This window comes from Muscardinus avellanarius (assembly GCF_963383645.1).
Source record: "Muscardinus avellanarius genome assembly, chromosome: 13".
NCBI classification, from domain to species: Eukaryota; Metazoa; Chordata; class Mammalia; order Rodentia; family Gliridae; genus Muscardinus; species Muscardinus avellanarius.
Genome location: NC_137799.1, coordinates 1,932,525 through 1,951,132, shown reverse-complemented (window position 1 = coordinate 1,951,132; position 18,608 = coordinate 1,932,525). Strand labels below are relative to the sequence as shown.

At 54.5% G+C, this 18,608-nt stretch overlaps 1 protein-coding gene across 4 annotated transcripts in view; it reads right to left on the bottom strand.

Annotated features, from left to right (window-relative positions):
* CAMSAP1 (calmodulin regulated spectrin associated protein 1) overlaps positions 1-18,608 on the bottom strand; it is a gene marked incomplete at both ends in the record, with an annotated part of 53,210 nt that overhangs the window by 30,806 nt on the left and 3,796 nt on the right. For all 4 annotated transcript variants that reach the window (XM_080709140.1, XM_080709139.1, XM_080709141.1 and 1 more), the window contains 2 exons: positions 3,251-3,412; positions 4,070-4,332. In XM_080709140.1, coding sequence (XP_080565266.1) covers positions 3,251-3,412; positions 4,070-4,332 — 425 coding nt within the window. The remainder of the gene's footprint in view (positions 1-3,250; positions 3,413-4,069; positions 4,333-18,608) is intronic.

Here is an 18,608-nt window from a genome sequence, read left to right as displayed (position 1 = left end):
AGAGGCACACTGGGAAGAGAGTCCCAGCGTGCATTCCCAACTATGCACCAACTCCCAAATACATATGCTTTTAAGTTCTTGCAACTGATAATAAGATAAACAACCATTAAACTTGGGTAAAGCAGAGTGTGTGGTGGCACATGCCTATCATCCCAGCTACTCAGGAAGCTGAGGCAGAAGGATCACAAGTGTGAGGCCAGCCTCAGAAACAAAGCCTGTCTCAACATGGGGGTGGGGATGTGGCTCGGCGGTAGGGCACTTGCCTAGCATGGCCCTGAGTTCAATCCCCTGTGCCCCAAGGGGGAAGGGGAGGACACCCTCAATTGTCGAAACCCAAAGAATCGCTTATTGGTTACATGCAAGTTATACTTAAGGAAAGAGGGCTTCTTTTTTTTAATTAATTAATTTTTGTGTGTGTGTGTGTGTGGTACTGGGGTTCCTGGAAGCCCTTCTACCTCCGGGCTACACTCCCAGACCTATTTTTGCATTTTTATTTGGAAACAGGGTCTCCTAAGCCAGTGCGCGGGGCTAGCTTCGAACCTGCGCGATCCTCCTGTCTCTGCCTCCCAAGCGCGGGGATTACAAGCGTGCGCCACCACGCCCGGCCTAATTTATTTTTTTAAATTGGTGCATTGTAGTCATATATCAATCACATTGGAGTACAAGACTTGAGAGGATATACAAGCACACATTATCCAATTAGCCCTCATCCAGCCCCCATCCCATTCCCTTCCCCTCCCTCGATCCCATGCTTCTTTGGTGATTAACTTTGATACATTTGTTTATGTACCTCCTGCGTTTTAAAGAGGCTCCTTCCTCCAATATTCCATACCCTCTGATTGGTCACCTTAGTTGCTTCACTATAGGGCCCTTTCTATAGCTCGACCTCTTCCTGTTGCCCCTTTCCTCCTAGTTATTGCTGATTAGGGGAAGCATCTGGTTTTAATTTTCTGTGATATTTCTCTGTGCATGCCGCGTTGCAAGTACCGATCCCACTCTTGACGGCCCCAGTAGTGGCCTGGCTACTCAGTGGACTGATCCAGACCTCGCTGGCTCAAGCAGCGGCCTTGCCTCATGGGAGGCCCCGGTTCTGATCTCGCTGGCCCCCACACCGGCCTAACCCCTCAGCTGGCTTCGATCCCGGCCTCGGAGGCCGCAGTAGTGGCCTTGCCTCACGGCAGGCTCCGATGCTGGCCATTGGCCCCGGCACCGGCCTAACCAAGAGGGCTTCTTTTTAATATTAAAAAAAGAAAGCAACTGACTAAGCATCAGCAAAGACCAAAAAAGAGCCCAGAAAGGTGCTTCATGGTAAAATTGAGGACAGCACGGAAGAAAGGAGCTTAAAAGAGCCGCAGAAAGGCAGTCTAGGTCAGAGCGCAAAGAATCCGGTGACAGTGGCACCCTGGCTGTGATCCTGGCAGCAGGACAACGGGCAGCACCCTCTCCCATGCCAGATGTGCAGTCGAGGGGAGGCAGGGAAGCCGTGCGGAAACTCAGAGGTGCTCCAGAGTATGCAAGGGGCCAAGGCTCGGGCCAGGAGGAGGCAGAGGATGTGTGGGCAGCCTGGCTGTGAACACCTAGGCTGGGCCAGGCCAGAGCTGTGGGCGATGCCATGAAGCTGAGAATCTCAGCACCCTAGACGGCCTCAGCTGTGCAGAAGCTGGGAGGCGCGTGTGAGTCCGCCTGGGAGACGAGCCTAGGAACACGGAGTGTGTGGGGAAGGCTGCAGGGCTGGATCTTGCAAGGCATTGGAATCCATCAGATGCAGAGGAGAGCACGCTCAGCCTGAACTGCACACGCATCAGAGGACCCAGCCTGGGCCTGCTGTCAGAGCCTCCAGGCTTCCTCCAGACTCCCAGCAACGGAAGCAACCAGCTCATCTGGACATGCCAAGGGAATGGCCAAACACAACACACACACACATACTCGGGGCGGAGAAAAGGGTTAGGAAAACTAAAGCAAGAAAAACGGCATGTGGCGCAAGAAAAGGGGTCTCTCAACCTTAAGCCTGACCAGGCCAAATCTGGCACACACACACAAAAAAACCAAGCATAATTCTTTAAAAAGGAACACTTTTATCACAACCACTGGGCAGGAATGTGGTCTAAGGAAGTCCCAGTGACCGTCCAGGGAGGCAGTACACAGAGCAGAGAGCCTGCCTCCCCCAGCAAGGCCAAGGTCACGGAGACACTGCCCTGTCCACTGACCCAGCCTCCACCTGGCAGAGGTACTGAGAGAGACTCCATGTTTCTAAGCCTCCACACTGCAAACAAACACCTGAGGATTACCCAAATGGCACCCCTTTGCAAGATGGTAAGAATATGAGTAGTTTGTATTTCGTCCTTTTGACCATCTACAGGCTCTGAGCTTTCTATACTCAACGTTATTTCTAGGATCTGGGGAAAGGTTAAGAATCTGAGTGCCTATCATGGGGCGCTTCCCCTGTGCTTTCAGGAGCACCGCCTTGAGGCTGTCTCTGTGGAAACACGCACAGCCCTCAATACTTCTAACCCAGTGCCCAGAGCTTCCCAATGCCCAGCGTCCCTGAGTGCAGACAGATGGCAGCGCACAGGTCCACACGGGGCTGAAGGCTCCAGCGGGGCGGGGCCTGGCAGCAGGCAGCTCTCTGCCCTCCACCGCCACAGGATCACAGGTCTACGCGGGCCAACCGTCCACACAACCCTGACCCCACATTTGGGTTGGAACCCATTCGAGAGCAGGGCAGCCATCCGAGCGGAAGTCTCAGCATGCGCCTTTTCCAATTCCTGACACAAAAGCGTGCTGTCAGGGCAGTGGCTGAGGCCTTGGGGAGCCGGCAAAGGGAGCCACTGGTCTGGCTCTGCACACGCACACTGCAGGGCGAAGTGCTTAAAGTGCCCGTGGTCTCTTCTTCAAGGACCCTGGTGTGACTACCTGGGATTGCCATTCTTATCTCTTCTGCTTCCTGATGCCCCCTTCAACACAGAGGCTTCAGTAAGGCAGCCCACAAATAATTACACATTACAGAACACAGACATACGCTCTATACAAGCTTCTAAATGTCAGACACCATGCGGCTCCTAAAAATCAAAACGCTTTCTAAACCTGAGCTGCACATAGGCGACTGGGGCAAAGGGGACGCCGCCTTGTTTGCTCTAACTGTGCACACACACACACTATAGACACAAGCTCACCTCGCTCCACTCCCAACACAGCGCCAGCACAGGGCGGCGGGAGCTGTGCTGCTGGGAGGAGGCCGGCAGGCGCTCACCTTGTTGATCCAGAACACCATGGCGTCCTCCAGGTCGTAGGGGAGCTCCTTGGAGGCGCTGAACGTGGAGAAGCGCTTGACACTGGCCACCACCTTCTCGATGCTGATCATCTCCACCGTATAGGCCATCATCAGGGCGTCCACCATCGCCATGTGCGCGCTCTGCGGCAGAGGCAGCAGCTGGCACCGACCCCTCCCATCCCGCCGGGAGCCCTCAGGAGGCCAGCGGGGCTCCAGCCCCTCACCTCTCCCACAGCCCTGTGAGCATCCAGGGCAGGCAGGGTGCTGCCACTTGCAGCCAGGGGGAAAGCATGGGAAGGGGCTGCCTTGGCCACTCCCGACTCCTCACAGTGCTCCACTAGGCTCAAGGGACTTTCTCTTCACTCAAAGTGCCACCTTCGAGTCTGCGAATGCCAGCGAGCAGCCTAACAACAGACCGCAGGGCCCACGGGGCTGAGGACAGCAGCAGCAGCGCCACAGAAAGGCAGGGCCCACCCGAGGCAGCATAGAGCCACGCTGGCACAGAAGACCCAGGACAGGCATGCCACCACTTGAGAGGAGGGCCCGGGGGCAGCTCTACGCCACAGCGCCTGCAGAAGCCGGCCTCGACACAGGCCTATTCACACCCCTCACTCCTCCAGCGCCACGGCCTGGGCAACCAGGGAAAGCTGAAAACACTCTCCCTGCTTTCCAGAACAACCTCGTGTTTAGAAGAGGCGTAGTTACTAAGCACCACCTCCACACACATGAGCTCACTGTTCCAATGCCTGCGTCCACGGTCTACTGCCCTGGCACCGGACACACCCACCAGACACTCACCATCTTGATGGGCGCGTGACCAAGGTCGGCGTCTGTCACCGGGGTGTCGTCGCTCTCCATCACGTAGATGCCCTTCCGGGACAGGGCCTGGATGACTGACTGGTGCCCTTGTAGAGTGGCCGCCTGGTCCCCTTTCAGGATGAGGCTGCAGACGCGGCAGTACAGCTCGCTGGACAGGAGCAGCTTGATCACGGGTGGCTTAATGTGCTCCTGCTCATACTGGTCGATGTAGAAAGGGTCTCTGAGGTCCTCAGGGATGTTGTCTGAGGCAAGGAGAGAGCCGCGTGAGTGGCCCCATGCCCTAGCATCTTGGAGCCCCAGCAGCAGCATGCGGATGCTGAGAAGAGCAGCTTCCAGCAGCCCCAGCAGCACACGAGCACTGCCCGCAGACACAGGTCCGTGCCGCTGGCCGCCCCACCCCTCAGTACTGACAACCGGACGCTCAGCACAGCCCACAGGGAGAGCCCGGCAAGGGAGTTCATGACTGCCACACCACTGCGAAGGCTGCCACGCTGCGCTTACAACGGGAAGCAGTGCACGAGTGGAAACCCAAGGCTGTTCCAAGGCCGAAGGGACCCGCGATGCGGCAAGCCCGGGACAGCACACACCTGACGACAGAGGACAGATGTGCAGACACAGCCACCTCAGCTCTGGGGAGGGAGCCCGGGATGTCTACTTTCTGAAGTCAGGGTCAGAAGTGACAACTGAAGAGACAAGGTCTCTACAGGAGAGAGCCAGGCCTGCTGCCACTGTAACCATGACGACGACACAACAGCAGTACCCAGCCTATACTCATCTCTGAACCCAGCAGATGACAGTCTACACACACCAGACCACCAATCACCGCCAGGGCCACGGAGGCCAAAGCAACTCTGACCCCGCGCGATCCGAGCCCACACACTCGCTGCCTGCACGCACACACTAGGGAGCCACACGCACGTGCCCAGCTCAGCATCACCACGGGTTTGCCCCCACTCCCACCTCCAAGCTGTGCTCCTCAAACACGTCTGCAAGACAGCTGTCCCACAAAACGGGGATTTCTGCAGTCAAATCTGGAAAACACGAAGTCCCACAGAGGACGCTTGTCCCTTTACCCGGGACCCCCACATTTTCCGTGTGCTCTTCCTGATACTGCAGGGTGGCGCACACCCAAGTGCTGCTGGACCTCCCTTGCCTCCAGAGGAGTTTAGAAAGGGCCAAATCTCCAGGAAGGGCGCACACGGCCAGCGAGGCCAAGCCCTCTCGCCACGCCTGCCCTGGAGTCTCTCCGGCTGCAGCACCTCTCTTCCCTCGCGCTCCTTTCTAGCCTCAGGCCGTGGCCCTATCATGCCCACACTTAGCCCTTCGCTCTGGGGTTATAAACCACGTGGCCATTTGCACAGCACTCAAGCCTCAAGTGCTGAGGTCGACGGGCCACCACAACCTGCAGGTGGACGGGCAAGTCGGCTCCAGCTCCGGAAGGCTGGAGGGGTCCTGCCTGGCTCAGTGGGCGTCTCCAGGCCCCAGCACCACACTGGGTAGCCTCCTACTCTGAAGCCACCTGCAGTGCTGAAGAAAACAGACCCCGGCGTAACAGAGGGAACTGGCTGCGGCACAACGTGAGGCGCTGCAGGAGGGCTCAGCTGGGCTGTGACAGGAGAGGCGGGAGCCGGGGGAGGGTGCTGGGCAGGGTGCTGGGCAGGAAGCCCCCAATCCAACACTGTTCACAAGTTCACGCGAGCTGTCAGGAAAGGACACAAAGGCCACCCTCCATCTGGTGTCCAGGACACTCCTTCTCCCTCACTGCCACCTCCATTTCTGGTCAGTTCTCTCAAGACCTCAAGAGACATGACCTACCTCGCACCCCAGGTGACCTCCTTCAGCCTCGTGGCTTGAAAGACCATGTATGGACGATGTCCTCCATTTGCACTCTGGTCCAGGCCACCTTCCTAGGTCGTCTGTGACATCCCCACGTGTCGCATGGGACACACAAGCCCCTTCCTCCCTCCCACCTGGGCAACAGGGGTGGCTCCTCTCCAGTAGGCAGGAACCAAAGGGCTCCAGGGAGACCCTGCAGGGTTCCCAGCTCCACGCATGGGAATGCAGGCCCTCAAGGGATGCAAGGAGGCCCCAGAGAGGACGCGAGAACCACAGCCAGTGTGAACACACAGCCAACCCGCAGGCAGAGCTGGCCAGGCTGGAAACCCAGCCAGGGCCCTGGGCTGCTCTCCTGGGCAGTCAGCCTGGCAGAAATGTTCCCCTGACCACTTTCAAACCGTCAGTATGACATGGCCCATAATAGTCAGGCACTGGGGCACACAATAATCCCAATTCTTGGCAGGGCTGAGACAGGAGGATCACAGGTTCAAGACCAACCTTAGCAACTTAGCAAAGACTCTCAGCAACCTATCAAGACCCTGTTTCAAAATAAAAAATAAAAAGGGCTGGGAGTGTAGTTCAAAGGTAGGATGTCCCTGGGTTCAATTACCAGTACAAAGCAAGGAGGGTGCCTCCCACCAACTCCGAGTCCTGTATAAGAGTCGTGGAGGTTACCCCTACCTACTTCAGCGTCCTGATAGGGGAATACAGGGCTGGCACTGCAGAGTCTGCTGGTGCGCGTGCCCCTCTCTCCAGCCACGAGCGCCTCTAGGCTCCCCACCCTGGACTCTAGTGCCGGGCTCCGTCAGTCCACACCGGGCTGCAGGAGCAGAGGCCTGACATCTCCAACGTGTATCCGTCAACAGCTATTTTTAAAACATAGCTTTGTAAATGCTCTGAATCTATTTCTGTTGACTTGTTTTCATTTCTTTCACGACCCAGTAAGACAGTTTGTTAGGCTTATTTATTCAGTTAATTATTATGCACTTACACGAGCCTGGAAAGCGCTGGGAAGCCAGGACGAAGCCAGAGTCACTGCGGAGGGCTGCAGCTCTGAAAAGGGTGGAAGAGCCAGCGGGCTTCACCTCTGGGATGCAGGGCCACACGCAGGTGCGCGCAGGGCACTGGAGGCAGCCCAGCACTGGGGGGACAGGGGAGACGCAGTGGGGCAGGCTCCAGGTGAAGACACACATGACAATGACCCTGGCTGGAGAAGCTTAGGGAACCGTACCTCTCGGAACGGTTCAGAACGCAGGCTGGTTCCACAGACTCAACTGAGCAGCTGCTCCACGCATGCCCTCATGTGGGCACACAGCACGGGGATGGACCAGGTCAGTCTGCGTCACGGGGGTTGGGGGCACGGGACAGCAGGAGTTACTATCTGCTGGTCTTCCCTTCACAGACTGGAGGATGCGCCTGGACACCAGGAGGTGGTCGTGACCCCACAAGGAGAGACAACAGCAGCCCTGGAGAGAGTGTGACGAAGAGGGCCACCACCTCCTGATCCTGCTGGCCAGGCACAGGCTGGACGGGGAGTGGGGGAGGGAGCGGAGCTCTGTTCTAGTCACATGCTCAGGGGAGCCTATGAGCCCGAGGGACGGTGTTTGGCAACCAAGACACACACATGAAAACTGATGCCCAGGGGGCTGAGTCACCTAGTAAAAAGGCAGGTGGAGACCAAGGCCAGGCGGGCGGACCGAGGAGCACCTGATGCTAAACTGGCAGGGGGAGAGAAGCCAGAGGCAGACACTAGAAGCAGCCAGAGGAGAGTGGGCAGAGTATCTGGCACTGCCCTGGTCAGAGGAGGAAGACATTTCAGAGAGCCAGTGACCACTGGCCAACGCTGAAAGGCCAGGCCCAAGAAGGCCTAGAGCGCCAGTGGAGAGAGGCAGAGTGTGCCTGGAGTACAAGGAGATAGCAGCCGTGGATACAAGAACTGCCCTCTGCACTGAGGGGAGCAGGTCTGCAGGGATGTGTTTGTGTTGGGACTGGAGAGACGTGGGTGAGTCTAGTGAGGGAAGCAGCCCCCGTCAATGGGGCTGGGAGATGGCCCGAGGTGTGCAGTACTGTGCTGCGACAGGTCCAGATGCAGGAGGCACAGGAGTCCCAGCAGACACCTGGGCGTGCCCAGCTCTGCAAAGCTGAGGAGGCAAGGCCAGAGTGGACACTGGGGCTACAGAGGGGCAGCCCAGGAGACGGGCCAGGTGGGCAGTGCTGGCTGCTCTTCACTCTTCACAGGGCTCTGGCTGTGCCGGCTACACTGACGCAGGGGTGGTGACCCCACTGGGACCTGGGACGAGCCTGGAGAGGAAGCCAAGGCTCCCGACCAGGCAGGAGGTGATGGGCGCACTACATACAGGGAGATGAGCAGGCACGGCAGACAGTGGAGATAGTCAGGCAGGGTCTCCTGACAGCAGCACCAGGCAAGCGAGCACGGCTGCACCCAGCCTGCAACCCTTGGCCTCTCTGGACCTCAGGCCCTATTGGTGGGCTTAGCGCAAAGGAAGTGCTGTCTCTTGGGTGAGCTGAGGAAAGTAAAACTCTCCACATCAAACAATGCACGCGAGGCCAAGCTCAGTGAGAACGTGGTGAGCCTCAGCCATCACCCTCGTCTAGTGTCACTGTCAACTGGACAGCATGCTGAAGGACCTGTCTGCAGGGGCCTCCAGCCCTTCCACTGCAGACCCCGCGCCTCCCCAGCACCTCCCCAAAGCCTGACACTTGAACCAGCTCAGTCCAATCCCGGGAGAGACCGCACCCCCGCAAGGCCAGACAGATAGTGCACAACCTAGCAGTTTGCTCGTGTCACCCAGAGCTCAGGGAAGGGGCTCCCGGGCCCCACTCCGACCCACTCACTCAGAGTGGCTGGGCTGGGTGTCAGCAGTGGACACTGAACCACCACAACAGAGGCTTCTAGAAGGTGCCTCTGATATGGAAAAGGCATCCACAGGAAGCAGCCCACCAGAAGGGCAGACAGCCAGAGGCCTCCTGACTCTGGACCACCACACCACATCCAATCCACCCTGCAGAGGCCGGGCGGGAGGGAAGGAAGTCGACCAGGAACCAGACACAGCAGCGTACCCAGCATCCCTGCACTGGGGAGGTCAAGGAGGAGGACGATTCGAGCCTAAGAGTTTGAGGCCTCATCTTAAAAACTAAAGAAAGACGATGCTGCTGCAGGCCCACACCCACCCCTTCCCACAGAGCAGAGCCACCAATAATAGCACACCCCAGTGGTGACTGGGGAAGGTGTCCTAGGAGATGGTGTGAGGCACACACTCAGCTTCCAGTCAGAGGCCAGGAAGGGGGACCATCAGAGAGCAGGGGGAGATACCAGAGAGGCCGGGGAATAAAGAGATCTTGGATCTGTGTGTAAGGTCCCGGACACCCCAGGTGGCCCATGTGTGAAACCCAACATAACCACAAAGTGCTACACTACGAGCTAAACCACACACTAAACCACAACGCTAGACCACATGCTAAACCACATGTTAAGCCACAGCACTATACCACATGCTAAATCTCACTAAACCAAACCCCAGTGCTATACCACACACCAAGCCATGCACTATACCACGGCTATACTGTGTGCTAAACCACAGCACTAGACCACGTGCTAAACCACAGCACTAACCACATGTTAAACCACAGCGCTACCCCACATGCTAAATCATTACACCACACCAAACCACACACTACACCACAGTGCTAGACCACGTGCTAAACCACAGTCCAGTTCATGCTGGGGCCCCACAACCAACCAGAAAGAAGGGCCACAGACTGAACCAACAGTAAACTGCAGCCTGCAGGGAGAGACGAGGGAAGACTTAACATCTCACCACCTAAGAAGCCAGCTGCTAAAACAGACAGACTGGCTTCCCCTGGATAGACGTTTAACAGGCCCCAGAGTCACACGATACCTCAAATGTCCAATATCTCACCCCAAAATGACTCAACAAAAGGGGAGGGAAAAAAGAGGAAATCCTGTAACTCCCAAGAGACAGGCAACCAATAGCTATATAACCCAAATGTCCAAATTGTCCAACTAAGACTTTAAAGCAAATCTTATAACTAAGCTTCCAGCAGTAAAGACAGCACTTGAAATGAACAAAAACACTAACACAGAACTTGAGAAAACTCTGGGGAAAGAGAAGCCTACAGCAGAGAGAAACCAAACACCAGAGCAGAAGGGGCCAGGGGCCGGGGAACAGAAAGATTGGCAGGAACCCACACAGCCTTCCTGCCTTCCCCAACACTGCCCTGGCTTCACCTCAGGAGTGTGGACTGAGCACACCAGACACCAGGATCACCACAATGCCAGGAGCCAACCAGGGAAGGACAGCACCGTGCTCAACCAGCCTGCTACCCTCCGGGCTTTTGGTTATGCCCTGGGGAAAGCTCTTTAAACAGGACATGGCCTGGCAGAGGACCGGGAGACCTCACAAAGGGCAAGATGGGAGAGAGGACCTGTCACGCCCTAAGGAAGGTCACCCTCCTGCACACATCACAGTCCATCGGGAAGGGCTTCCCTGGACCCAGGGAAGCATCGCCACACACAGCCGGTTCCCCAAGGTTTCCAATGCCAGCACACAGAGAAACAACAAGGTGTCCGAGGAGCCCAGTCTGGGACCCACAAAGTGAGCACCTGTCCCAAGGGACAGTAAGAGCCAGCAACGAGCACTTCAGCACAAAAGAGGGCCCCGTCCTCAGGCCGGTGCTTCACTACAGACAGCAAAGGGCAGTATGCACACGCCCCTGCACAAAGCCCGTGCTGCTGGCCAGACAGTGAAGATTCACCGGCCACGGCCAGGGCGAAGATGCGATCCAGACGCCCGTGCCCAGAGGCAGTCCCACCTGGGGCAGATGCCCTCTCTCCTGGGACACTGTCCATCCCAGAGGAGGCAGTAAGGAAGTTCAACTGCCATCACCTCATAGGCATCTAAGAACAAAATCTGGACTGGGGGCTGCCTGGCAGAATGATCCCACACTCTGCTGAGAGACAGTGAGGTAACAGCTAGAAGCAAGCATCAGTCCTCCTTCAGAAATACGCCACCTCGGCCAGGCTGTCCCCGCACCTCCCCAGCACAGTGCTCGGGCACACGGGAGCACGAGCGGGGGCAAGATGACACGACGTGGGAACACACTCAGAGGCAGCCGTGGGCGCCAGGCTCCAGGCTGGCGGAGCCGCCCCTACCGCCTGCACCTGAACCCCCGCGGCACTTGAGAACCAAGGGCACGGCAGCAGGCACCTGGGCAGGGTCCCGCGGCAGCAGGCAGATTAGCCCTCGCAGGGGAGTCCCCAGTTTCCCTACTCTCTCCAGCCTGACCCGAGGGTGCAGACACTGAGGCAAATAGCAAATTCTGAGCGAAGCCCGCCCTCCGCCGCAGGACCAGGGAAGAGGCCCTGCCCAGCGCTCCCCCACGCTCCATCTGTCGGCCCCAGTCACTGAGCAGGAGTGGCCAAAACTGCCTTTCCAGAGGAGTGCACTGAGCCCAGAAAGTACAGGCAACCCCAAAGAGAGGGCCGGGAAGGTCTCCCTGACCACGTAGGCACCTGCACCATCCTGGGCATGGGAAGACCCCAGCGCACAGTGAAGGCATTGAGAAGGGAAGTGATGCTGGCACAAACCCATGGTGACAAAGCTGGCTTGGGGTCTGAACCCAAGGGGCTACTGCAGCCCACCTGCAAACACACAAACGCCCAACATCCAGAAGATGCCAACAGGAGCTGGAAAAAGTCTCAACACGTGATACTCAGGTATCCAGGACACAGTCAACAAAGAGAGCCGAGGGAAAAGACCATCAGCAACAAAGACCCACGGGGCTATCAACGCCTGTAGGCAGCTGCTATGCCAGCTCCAGGAGGGGAGAGAACCCTTGTGAAGTGGGGGCACAAGTTCTCTGCAGGGAAAGAACACAAGAAACAAGCCAGGTGCAATGGCGATCACCTGTAACCCTAGTACTTGGGAGGCTGACACAGGAGGATTGCAAGTTCAAGACCAGCAATCTAGCAAGACCCTGTTTCAAAATAAAAAGGGCTGGGAGTGTAGCTTGGAGGTAGAGTCCTAGGTTCAACCCCCAGTACCAAAAAGGAAAAAAAAACAAGAAACAAGTAAAAATTCCGGCACTAAAAAAATCTAAAACCAACACAAAATTCACAGGACAGACCCAGCAGCAGGGAAGGGGTGGCGGAGGAAAGAGCAGGCAAACGTGAGAAAAGAGCAAACGCAGCCTCCCCTCCGCCCTGAGGACAGCAGAAACCAACTGTCCCGGGAGCCAGACGATGCCAAGCTGACGAGGTAGCAGCGGTGAGAAAACAGTCTAACAAATACGGCCCAAACCTCCCGAAACCTGGTGAAAGACACCAGGCTCCAGCAGCTCAGCAAACCCCGACGGAATGAACTCAGAGTCGGGTGCAAGTGCTTCCCAAGCGGACTGCTGAAAGCCAGAGACAGAGACAGAGAACCGGACCCACAGGACCCGCAAGTCCCAGGACCCCAGGTCAGCCACGGGCCGCAAACTTTAAAGGCGATGCCTAGAACACTAGAACGATGAATGGAAAAGAGAGGAATTTGGGCAGAAAAGTGGAAGCTATTTTCAAAAAAAGAAAGAGAGAGAACCTGACAGATCAGAGAGAAAAAAATTCTGGAACACAAAAATACAGGGGTTGAATTTAATAGTCCACAGTGGGTTGCTGCCCAGGATGTTGGACACACGAGAGATGAAGAGGGAAGGCAAGTGCCCTGAACGAAGGGCAGAGCGATGAAACAAAGGCAGCCGAGAAGGCAAACGACAGACACTGTCACGGACACCGAGTTGGAGGCCTGGGAAGGCAAGACAGAAAGCACACGCAGAAACAGTCCCGAAGCAACCGCAACACGAGAATTTTCCAATGCATGTAAAATTCAGAAAGCCACAGCTTCAAGCAGCACTGCAAAATGACAGCAGGACTAAAAAAAGAAACCCACACACCAAAGAACAGCCCAGCAATACTGATGCAACCCAAAGACAAAGCCACTTTGAAAGCAGCCAGAGGGCTCCTGGTCAGGCCAGGACACTGTCCCGCCTCTGCAACTACCAACCCAGAATAACTCAAGGGCAGGCGGAGGAGAGCTTCGGGGATGAGGAGAAGGCGACTGGGGCCTCTGGGCCTGGAGGGCAGCAGCAGGGGCTTCTCTCCCCACCAGGGGCCAGCCAGACCTGGTGCTTGCTGACTACCAGAAGAGCAAGTCACCAGCTTGCCCCCGCCCTGACCAGGGCTTCAGTAGGAGTCCCCACTAGTACTGAGCAGCCTGGGGCCCCAGCAAGAGACCCCGCAACAAAAGCCAGCCCAGACACACTCTCCCTTCCTGATGAGCCTAAGACCCCTCCCTGGAACCAGTCGCTGGCCATGAGGTTCCTTTCCCATGCAGCCAGGGCTCAGCAAAGGGAACCACCTGGCAAGCACTGGAGGCCAAACCACACCGATCCCCCCAGCCCCTTGCCCTCAACCACCCAGCAGGCATCAGTGGGAGTGGGGACCACCCTGGACCACAGCCCACAAATGGAGGCCAAAACTGCAAGCCAAGCCTCAACAGGGGATGCTGCTAAAACAAAAAGCTTAAGAGCGCAATCTCCTAACATAATGGCCAGAACAATCAGGAAATAATAAAAAAAAAAATCCTCACTTTACTAAAAGATGGCAAACTGACACGTTGGAATCATCTGACAAGCATTTTAAAGCAACTCTCATGACTCTACAACTATATTCTGAAACAAAACTAGAAAATTGGATATTTCTTTAAAATATCCAATACAGAAATGAAACTATAATAGGAGACTTTAAATAACGCAGCTGACGATGCAAAGGACAAAGGGGAGAGCAGCATACACAGCACAGACACACTAGGCAAAGGGTGACTCGCGGTCCAGGAAGGACGGTGTAAGACCTCAGCACACTGCTCAAAAGGCATGCAACTTAAAACCTAGAAGTTACTTCTAAAATTCCTCATTTAATATTTTCAGACCACAGTCGATCCTGGGTAACTCAAACTGCACAATGTAAAATACAAGTAGGGACTACTATACAATCATGTGAGAAAACAGAAAGAAAACTACTAAGGGCAATAAGGAGCATTATGGCGAGGCCCAGGGACACATGTCTGTAATCCCAGTGACACAGGAGGCTGAGGCAGGAGGGTCACGAGTCAGAGGCCAGCCTCAGCAGCTTGGCAAGACCTTGTCTCAAAATAAAATTAAAAAACTTTTTTTTTGTTTAAGTTCTGGGGATGTAGCTAATTGCTCAAGTGCCCCTGGGTTCAGATCCCAGTACGACAAAAGTAAGTAAATAAAAAATAAGAGAAACATCACATAATGGTAAAAAGATCAATCCTTAGAATCCTAAATGTGTACATACCACCTGCAGAGTCACAAAAAAAGCTGACAGAGCTGAAAAGAAAACCCAACCAACAGGATCCCACTGGCACACAAAGACCACTTTACCCAACAACTGTAACATACTCATTCTTTTCAAATACTGACAGAACATTCACCAGAACAGACCGCATTCTAGCCCATAAAACAAACTTTAACCAGTTTTAAAAAAAGAAAATTGGCCAAGTGTGGTGGGGCACACTTGTAATCCCAGTACTTAGGAGGCTGAGACAGGAGGACCTAAGGTTTGTGTCTAGTCTCGGCTACTTAATGAGACCCCCACACACACAACTTAGTGTTTCAAAATAATGAATAAAAACTAGGGCTGGGGTTGTAGCTCAGAGGTAGAATTCCCCTGGGTTCAACCCCCAGTTCTGTCTCATCCCCAAAAAAGAACCATAAAAGGACAGAAACCAGCTGGGCATGGCAGCATACGTCTGTGATCCCAGTACTCGGAAGCCTGAGAGGAGGATCACAGGTTTGAGGACAGCTTCAGCAAGTAGTGAGACTCTCATCAGCCCAGCAGGATCTACTTCAAAATAAAACAGGGCTGGGAATGTAGCTCAGAGGTGGAATGTCCCTGAGTTCAATCCTCAGCATCACCAAAACAAACAAACAAAAAAAAGGACGAAGAATAAAAACCAAATACGGTACTAACTTACCATAATGAAATCATACCATAATGAAATCATAACAGCAAGAAGAGAAAGCAGAAATGCTTAAAAATTACAGTACTAAATAACTCCTACATGGCATGGTCTGAATGGTGTGTCCTAAGAGGCAGAGCTTTAGGAGACGATTCGGTGGCGAGTGCCCTTATAAGGAGGCCCGAGTGAGCTTGCTGCCCTCCTGCCGTGCAAGGACACGAGCAGGTGCACCCAATGGCCAGGAAACGGCCTTCAGCAGGCAGCGAGTCTGCTGGCACCCTGGCCTTGTGCTTCCCGGACCGGAAACCCTGAGTGACAAGTCTGGCACTTATTTTGTAGCAGCAGCCCAAATGGACCAAAGCAATGGGGAAAACTTTTAAAATATATAAGACTAGATGAAAACTAAAATATAATCCATGGACACATGGGATGCCATCAAGGCGGCACTACATGCTTATGTGGGAAAAGGGTCCCAGTCTCAAATAAAGGAAGGGCAAAATGTGCCAAGGCAGAAGGGAGGCAGACCTGGCCAGAACGGGCAGCAGGAGAGGTCTTGAAAGGAGTGGATGTTCTCCTTCTGGATTACTCAAAGGTCGGTGGATCCGCTATAGTCGTCCTCTAGTTTAAGACAGGTTACCACCAGGAAAGCAAGGACCTCTGCGCTATTTCTTACAACCACACGTTAATATACAGTTATCTCAAGTAAAAAACTTATTTTTAACTGTCCAAGATTTTAAGAGGTATCTCATAGAAGATACTCACATGGCCAAAACTTCGCAAATGCTCATCATCATTTTTCATCAGGGAAATGCAAGTAAAGCACAGGGAGCCAGCAAGGTCCCGAGCGGCCGGCAGGGAGGAGAGCAGCCACAACGTGCAGGCGCTGCTAGTAAAAATGGCAGCCGCTCTGGAGAGCACGCGGGCACTTTCTCAGGAAGTTAAACATGCATTAACAGTAGTGCCATGTCTCCTATCTGAAGTAAGTGAAAACTTGGTCCACATGAGTCCATGCTCACATGAACCTTATTCATAAAAGCTCCCAAATGAAAACAAAACAATCACCCGCAGGTGCGGTAAAGCAAAGTATTGGAGGAGTAAAATGTGGGGCTGGCCATACAACAGAATACTACTGAGTAGGGAAGATCTACACATGGTGAGCCTCCAATACACTGCACTGAGTAAAGGAAGCTAGCATCCTTGCTGCGTGCAGAGATGACAAGAAACTCCAGAAAGACAGGTCTAATCTGCAGCAAACTGTAGCAAGTCAGGAGGCCCTGGGCGGGGACAGGGACCGTGGGCAGGGACGAAAATGCTCTTTCTCTCAATTGTGACAGGGGCCAGAGCAGTGTGCACCTTCCATTAAACTCACCCAACTATACTTTTTCTTTTTATGATATTGGGTGCTGAACCCAAGGGCCTTCTACCTCCAAGCTATACTCCAGCCCTGTTTTATTTTGAAACAGGGTCTCACTACATTGCTGAGACTATTGTAGGTGTGGGCCACCACGCCCGGCTTATACTCCGAAATGTGTGTCTTAATGTACGTAAAGCACACCTCAATAAAGGTATTATTCTCAAAGGTCCAAAACAAGTTTGCATTGAGAGTACTTGCGGTGGGCAACAACTGCCTTGCTCCAACAGACTGAAAAGCTCAAATGATCACCCCCACCCCATCCTCAGGAACCTTCAATGGCTCCCAACTCACACAGAGCAAAACCACACAAGGGCTTATCAACAGTCCAATCAGCCACTGCAGGCATTGTGAGACCTGTCTCAGCACTCTGTCCAGTCTAATCTTGCCTTCCACTCCCTCCAGCCTTTCCCTGGGTGAGACACACCCATGCCCACCTGCATGCCCACCTCCTTGCCCCTGCCCCGTCCTCACCCGCCTAGGCCATGCGCTAGGCCTCACTTCCTACCAGATCCCTCCAGGAGCCCCCTCCTCCCCATCCTCCAGTAGCAGCTGCTCCTCTCTAGAGAAGGAAGTGCCCAGCTTTTGTCAAGAACTGGCCCTTCACTACCCGAGGCCCGAGGAGCACAGAGGGGACCCCACAATTCACAGCAAGACGCGGACTGAACCCACACGTCTGTAACGGTGGCTGGCCGCGTCTGCAGTGACCAGGAGATACTTCAGCAAACCAGCACTGTGGCCCTTGAGTTACCAGGGTCCGACCTAACCATGACACAGAAGCAACATGTGTTCAGTAGAAACTGCACTGAAAATTCTGAATTCTGATCACCTTCCCGGCCAGCAATATGCCAAACGATACTCCCTTTGGCATGCCGGGATCACCAGAGTGAACAACCAAGACCCGACGAGTGCCGCACTGCTGAGCTGCGATGTCCCGAAGGGGAGGCAGGGCGTTAGATGCATTTTGACTTGACAGTTTCAATTTTCGGTGGGCTTTATCTGGACGCAACCCCACTGTAAGTCGAGCGTCTATATATAAAAAAGGGCTTAGCAGACTTGAGGTTCTGCATTCAAACCCTCCACCATGTGGGGAGACACAACAGAAAGAGGGCTAGGTGGGAGCTCAGGAGAGACGGCAGAAATAAAAACTCAAGGACCGTCATTCTGTACGTGACCAAAGCCGACAGCGCGCGGTCCTGGGTCCCATGACGAGCACCACGCACACGCAATAACCCTCCCACCAAGGGCAGCAGGGCCCATGTCCGCTGACACTGCAGGCTCAGCTGCCCTCACTCACTCACCCACCTCTTGCTTTTACAGCATTTCTGGACTCAGCCTACACACCTCACTCCACTGCAAATGAACAGGCCAGCCCAGGGCACCTCCAGCCTCTGAGACGTCAGTCCCCAGACCCCCCCATCCTACGACACCACCCATTTCATCCTGCTAAAACCTCTTCCAGGCTCCTCTCTCAGCATGCCAAGCCCTGCTTAAAAACCTTCCCAGGCGTACACCATCAAAGAAATCTCCGGGCAGCCAGAACACTGTATACGATCTGGCCCCAGGCTATTCTCAAACTAATCACCTACTATTTCAGTCCAAGATGCCTGTGCCTAAACAAGGTTAATCCCAGAACACAAATGCCCTCCCCTCAACTCCTGGGGTCGCCCAAGCTTCTCTGTCCTGCAGAGTCTGTGGCCCCATGAAGTCTCTCAGAACCCCCCTCCCATCCTGAGCACTGGAGGATCTGCCCACAGAGCTGCAGCGACACCACAGTTATCTTTTAACCCTTGAGTTACTCCTCTGTGTCTGTCCATATTTCATAGAGATTTTAGTCGACAAAGACTGCATCATAAAATCCCCCCTTATATCTTTTATAACAAAAAGTTAGGCACATAATCAAAAAAACCACTTGATTATCACTGGTTATGACTATAATACTGACTCCACCCTGGCCTCCCTCAAAATGCAAACCGGTAACAATCTGCGTTTTTCTGCAGGGCAACTAGGAAGTGAGAAAGAGCCCTGGCACACAGAATACTGATGGGGCCACAAAGAAAAAGCAGCAGCGAAAGCAAGCCCAGAGCCAAGTGAGTAAGTGCAACAAGCAAGCAGAGCACTCTGGGGTCAGATACAGAAAAGGGCCGCGGGGCAGACGGGGGCATGCTCGCCCAAAGTTAAAGTCCTGAAGCACAGTCGTACCGGCCCTTTG